At 44.5% G+C, this 6597-nt stretch overlaps 1 protein-coding gene across 2 annotated transcripts in view; it reads left to right on the top strand.

Annotated features, from left to right (window-relative positions):
* Window positions 1-424: 424 nt before the first annotated feature.
* Window positions 425-6597, top strand: part of IAH1 (isoamyl acetate hydrolyzing esterase 1 (putative)) — a 264357-nt gene continuing 258184 nt past the window's right edge. Inside the window, exon 1 of one of the 2 annotated variants that reach the window (XM_078646786.1) lies at window positions 425-599. In XM_078646786.1, coding sequence (XP_078502912.1) covers window positions 531-599 — 69 coding nt within the window. In that variant the 5' untranslated portion in view covers window positions 425-530. Of the gene's footprint in view, window positions 600-1018; window positions 1091-6597 lie in introns of those variants that run through there. The other variant, XM_078646785.1, reaches the window with a different exon arrangement.

Below are 6597 nucleotides of genomic sequence, written 5' to 3'. Positions count from 1 at the left end.
CCTTAGAAGATTCTCTTTCTCTGTGTGCTGCAGAATGCAGCACACAGCCTGTAGCACACAGAGAAAGAGTGAAAAAACTATGACAAATAAAGATACATCTTGTTACGCCTCTCCTGATGAGGTGTACCTTTTTGGAGCATCCCATAAGTAACTTCTTGAAAAACTGGGGATGGGTCAAAATCAGTGGATAACGCATGGGAACACCCATGAAAACGCCTCCCTGGCGCAGAGTAATGAAACTTAACACAGAGTAATGACATTTGCACTGCATTACATTAATTTAGATTAATGAAACCATGCGTGCCTTCATAAATCTCATATTTCACTTAGGTCACGCTTGCACCACATTGTGTTGTGCAAGAGTGACGCAAAGGGACTCATAAAATGCCACCGTGACTACAGATTTTTGATTGACAGGTGATTTCCTGCTTTAACTGAAAGGGAGGCACTAACTGCGAACAATGCAGGAAAGCGGTGAGTGATTTCACTCGCAAGTGCAGTGTGAAGCGAACCGGAGTTGCGGGTGGAGGATGAGCAGCATCTGCAGCAAAATGATTTCTTTTCCACGAGTAGTCCTATTCGGGGATTCTATTACGCAGGTAAAACATTTCCCTGGTGTTTGCGATGTCAGCTACCCGCCTAGAAGCGAATTTGTTTAGAAACAGACGAACCCCTCGAGGTCGCAGAGTTGGCGCAGGTTGCCGGGTATCTAACCGACAGTGATTTTTTAAGTCGCAGAGCTAGAAAGAAAAGCGAGGGGCTGCCAGTCGCTCTTTGGTGGCCATATTGGAATGGAGCAGCTATTACGAAAATAAGATGAGAATTATTTCATTTTGATTAAAATATCAAAAGATATAGTTAATAAAAAGTCACAATTCCATCTTGTAACTGTTTATAATAGTATACGCCAGGGCCGGTGCCTTATCGAGGGGGTGCAGTGCGTGATACTTACTATTATAGCTAAGGAAAGAACATAATCTGTTTAAGGACAATTATTCTGCGGAGATCGATGCGATGCATGTTTATGGGGCACTTTGGTAAGGGAGGCGCGGTGGAGGTTTGTAACTGCAGGCTTCCTCATGAAATGCAGGTAAAACCTGTTGGAAGTAATACGGGTGGGGTGGGAGGTTACATTCTTTAGGCGGCAGGTTGCTACCTCATACATGCCAACGAAAGGAAAAATACCTGACTTTAGCTGTTTAAGAGTCTGCAATAGGCCCGGACATGATACTAAATAGGATTTTAAATGAAATCTTATGTATTGATTTGAAACATGACTTTTCTGCTTTTGTTGACTTATTCAGGGATTGTTAACGCAGCTCTTAAACACTTTTAAAAGTGTTTTGTGTTTATATTTACTGTTTGAAGTTTATTCAGATAAGGACAACAAATTCCGGCTTTAGACGATTTTGCTTATTTCTTAGTTGCCAATTTCCGTTTGGCCACGTGTGACATTTTCATGTTTCAGTGTACTTCTGTGTGACATGTACTGCATTATATGTGACACTTACATTGTGTGACACTTAACCGAGCACAGGGGAGGAACAACATGATAGGGACAGACTGCATGGGGACAGAGAAAGAAAAGGGGGCACAGATGTGGGGGAATGAGGGGCAACATAGCTGCCAAGGTTTCAGATTGCTATGGGTGACAATATCATAATTTCAGTGTAAATATGAGTGACATTTTAACCACTATGAGTGATACTTTCTGGCAAGCAAAATAAAGACGAAGGGTCGCATCATATGCCACAGGCTGTATTATGGCAAGAGAAAAGAAGCTTATCAAGAAAATCATTAGCTGACAGAGCAGTCTGCCCAGGTCCAGCGTGCCCATGCCCAGTACCTGCCAAGCCCCGCTGGTAGCAGTCGCCATCACATCAGCCACAGCCTGTCCCTACAGGCTCTACTGACTTAGTGACACTCGGCATGCTGAGAAGTTAAGTTGACAGGCACCACAGTGGCTCTCAAATTCCCCCGACCCAAAAAGAGTTAGTGGGGTGACTACTAACGTAGCTTAAAACTGTCAGGTAGCAGTTACTCGCTGTAACAGGGCAGGCAGACGGCAGCTCAGAAGGTGATCAAGACTGTCACTGTGCGTGAGGGCACTAAAGCACATTTTTATTAGCATGAAAGGTAACACCACCTCGTCGTGTTAGGCAGTGGTAATAACACCACGCAGCGCTTTACAGTGAAAGTGTAATACAACTTTGCACACACGTCACCAGTGTGGTCTATCAGAATGTACTGAGGTGCTGGTGACCAGACGTGTGTGTAAAACAGCATACACAAACATGAAGGCCACGTGGGGGCATCCCAACTGGGGATTATACAAGCACACATTCATATACAATAATATCATAAAAATATGCAAAGTGATCACCGGTCACGGGACCACTTTACTGTGATGCAAGCACAGCAGCTCTGCGCTGCCTTGATAAAGAGCACTCACTGCAATTTCACGTCCGCCTCACTACTTTGCATTTCTTTTGTTGAAAGGACGCAGCTGCGGGACAGATTGTAAGCCTTTGTTAAAGTAATCATGTTAATTGCAGCGCATGATGAGCGCTACGATTAACATGAATACTTTCGCAAAGGCTTACAATCTGTCCTGCAGCCACGCCCTTTCAACAAAAGAAATACAGCAAGTGCATGAGGCACTTGCTGATGAACTAACCTCCTGTAGTGTGCGCTTCAAATGTCACACTGCTTGCTGGAGGAGAGACCAGTAGGCACGCGCAGCTTACTGGGAACAATGGTCACGGGCTAATCTTTCAAAATTCCTGATTTTTTTTTGCTGGTAATTGCATCATATATAGTGTTGGTCCCCTCAGGTCGAGCTCTGTCCTATTGAACTTACTCGAAGCTGGGGCAACTGTTGCTCTTGCACGACTTCTTTGGTGCAAGGGTTGGTGCAAAATTGTTCAGCTGCAAGGACAATATATGAAATCTGGTCCCATAGTCAACAATTTGGCCACTGGAGCACATCTCTCTAATTTCTCAGCTTTCAGAGCCATGCATGAGTGTTCTGGACAGATATTGTATTCATTTGACTGGAATGACAGGGCCCAAAACACTTCCATACCTTTTCCATATTCATTTCGGGCAGACTTGAAAATGTTCCTTTAAGAAGAGCTAATAAATCTGTATCTTTCAACATGATAAGGGCCTCCGTATTGATTTCGGCACCTGTTTAATTGATTGTGTTTTAACTTCCACATGCTTCCGTAGTCGGCCATTACAGCAGCCTCAAGCAACACATATTCTCCAACTGGCAGAATGGCTTAAATGTTTTCTCCTGAAACATGGCGGATAACGTGTTCTGTTTTTACTGCACAAATAAATGCTGTTACTTTGGGGTCAGGTATTTATTGGGTGTGGTAAGTACCTTATTTTCCAAATTGTGGTCCAGGAGAGGAAGCATAATAGGCAGATTCAATATTTATAACACAAAAATTTGCTTTTTTTACCAGACGTACCCCACAGCCCCATCACCACCCCTTATACATTTTGCTAGTTTTTATTATTTTGTGAAATCTGACAGGAAGAATGATAGCGTGACATAATTATCGCGTATCCCGAATTCCGACATTAACTTCCTAGTCACGGTCAGGGCCTTCGCCTTCAATCCTTTCCAAAGTGAACAGAGTATTACAGTTAAATTGGCGGATAACACCTGATGTGTACTTGTTTACTGCAGCGAAAGAGGTAGGACGCGCTATTTAAATACAAATCACTGTACAAATGGCTTTTTAACATTCTGGTCGAGTCCCTCTGTTTGTTTAAAGAACCCGGGCCTACGAAGAAGGTTTTCTTTCATTGATGCTCTTCAATATTAACTCACCTAAAACGTGCAGATACGAGCGTGGCCAGATCGAGTTACATTGAGTTGTGTTAATTACCGTCATAATGTAATGCTGGCCACTCGGTAGCAATGCTCGTTATTTTCATTTAATTCCCAGATGGTCGGACTGGCACAGCTTTTAAACTGCTGTGCAGAACGCCAAGGCGAGGACTCCCTGACTCGATTTGATTCCCCCGCTGTGGCCGCTTCTGCCTCAGTGTCACTACTTCCTTTTCCGATTAAAACCATGATCTATTGACTTGGTAAGAGTATTCTGCATCATTCAGAAACTCTGTCCATCACCTTTTCCAAAATCGATTTTATCCACACTATGTGTGGGAGGGTATACTCAGACGTGAGTCCCTTGCTCATTGCACCATCAGGATTCAAGCAAGCCGGGCCGAAGAAGGCTGTGATGCCAGAAACCGGTCCCCGGAAGCTTGTTTCCTTCCCAGTATAAGAATTGGCTTGGTAGTTTGGTTTGCCCTGTTCCCATCATGCACTGGGACAGGAACAGACTAATTTGCATATAGCCAGGTTCTGAGCTGGGATGGTGCAGTGAGCTAAAAAACAGTGATGGATTAAAACCATGATCTATTGACTTGGTAAGAGTATTCTGCATCATTCAGAAACTCTGTCCATCACCTTTTCCAAAATCGATTTTATCCACACTATGTGTGGGAGGGTATACTCAGACGTGAGTCCCTTGCTCATTGCACCATCAGGATTCAAGCAAGCCGGGCCGAAGAAGGCTGTGATGCCAGAAACCGGTCCCCGGAAGCTTGTTTCCTTCCCAGTATAAGAATTGGCTTGGTAGTTTGGTTTGCCCTGTTCCCATCATGCACTGGGACAGGAACAGACTAATTTGCATATAGCCAGGTTCTGAGCTGGGATGGTGCAGTGAGCTAAAAAACAGTGATGGATTAAAACCATGATCTATTGACTTGGTAAGAGTATTCTGCATCATTCAGAAACTCTGTCCATCACCTTTTCCAAAATCGATTTTATCCACACTATGTGTGGGAGGGTATACTCAGACGTGAGTCCCTTGCTCATTGCACCATCAGGATTCAAGCAAGCCGGGCCGAAGAAGGCTGTGATGCCAGAAACCGGTCCCCGGAAGCTTGTTTCCTTCCCAGTATAAGAATTGGCTTGGTAGTTTGGTTTGCCCTGTTCCCATCATGCACTGGGACAGGAACAGACTAATTTGCATATAGCCAGGTTCTGAGCTGGGATGGTGCAGTGAGCTAAAAAACAGTGATGGATTAAAACCATGATCTATTGACTTGGTAAGAGTATTCTGCATCATTCAGAAACTCTGTCCATCACCTTTTCCAAAATCGATTTTATCCACACTATGTGTGGGAGGGTATACTCAGACGTGAGTCCTTTGCTCATTGCACCATCAGGATTCAAGCAAGCCGGGCCGAAGAAGGCTGTGATGCCAGAAACCGGTCCCCGGAAGCTTGTTTCCTTCCCAGTATAAGAATTGGCTTGGTAGTTTGGTTTGCCCTGTTCCCATCATGCACTGGGACAGGAACAGACTAATTTGCATATAGCCAGGTTCTGAGCTGGGATGGTGCAGTGAGCTAAAAAACAGTGATGGATTAAAACCATGATCTATTGACTTGGTAAGAGTATTCTGCATCATTCAGAAACTCTGTCCATCACCTTTTCCAAAATCGATTTTATCCACACTATGTGTGGGAGGGTATACTCAGACGTGAGTCCCTTGCTCATTGCACCATCAGGATTCAAGCAAGCCGGGCCGAAGAAGGCTGTGATGCCAGAAACCGGTCCCCGGAAGCTTGTTTCCTTCCCAGTATAAGAATTGGCTTGGTAGTTTGGTTTGCCCTGTTCCCATCATGCACTGGGACAGGAACAGACTAATTTGCATATAGCCAGGTTCTGAGCTGGGATGGTGCAGTGAGCTAAAAAACAGTGATGGATTAAAACCATGATCTATTGACTTGGTAAGAGTATTCTGCATCATTCAGAAACTCTGTCCATCACCTTTTCCAAAATCGATTTTATCCACACTATGTGTGGGAGGGTATACTCAGACGTGAGTCCCTTGCTCATTGCACCATCAGGATTCAAGCAAGCCGGGCCGAAGAAGGCTGTGATGCCAGAAACCGGTCCCCGGAAGCTTGTTTCCTTCCCAGTATAAGAATTGGCTTGGTAGTTTGGTTTGCCCTGTTCCCATCATGCACTGGGACAGGAACAGACTAATTTGCATATAGCCAGGTTCTGAGCTGGGATGGTGCAGTGAGCTAAAAAACAGTGATGGATTAAAACCATGATCTATTGACTTGGTAAGAGTATTCTGCATCATTCAGAAACTCTGTCCATCACCTTTTCCAAAATCGATTTTATCCACACTATGTGTGGGAGGGTATACTCAGACGTGAGTCCCTTGCTCATTGCACCATCAGGATTCAAGCAAGCCGGGCCGAAGAAGGCTGTGATGCCAGAAACCGGTCCCCGGAAGCTTGTTTCCTTCCCAGTATAAGAATTGGCTTGGTAGTTTGGTTTGCCCTGTTCCCATCATGCACTGGGACAGGAACAGACTAATTTGCATATAGCCAGGTTCTGAGCTGGGATGGTGCAGTGAGCTAAAAAACAGTGATGGATTAAAACCATGATCTATTGACTTGGTAAGAGTATTCTGCATCATTCAGAAACTCTGTCCATCACCTTTTCCAAAATCGATTTTATCCACACTATGTGTGGGAGGGTATACTCAGACGTGA

The sequence above is a fragment of the Lissotriton helveticus genome, chromosome 6 (genome assembly GCF_964261635.1).
Source record: "Lissotriton helveticus chromosome 6, aLisHel1.1, whole genome shotgun sequence".
Classification (NCBI taxonomy): Eukaryota; Metazoa; Chordata; class Amphibia; order Caudata; family Salamandridae; genus Lissotriton; species Lissotriton helveticus.
The sequence above is the reverse complement of the archived record's forward strand: the minus strand, read 5'-3'. Positions and strand labels throughout refer to the sequence as shown.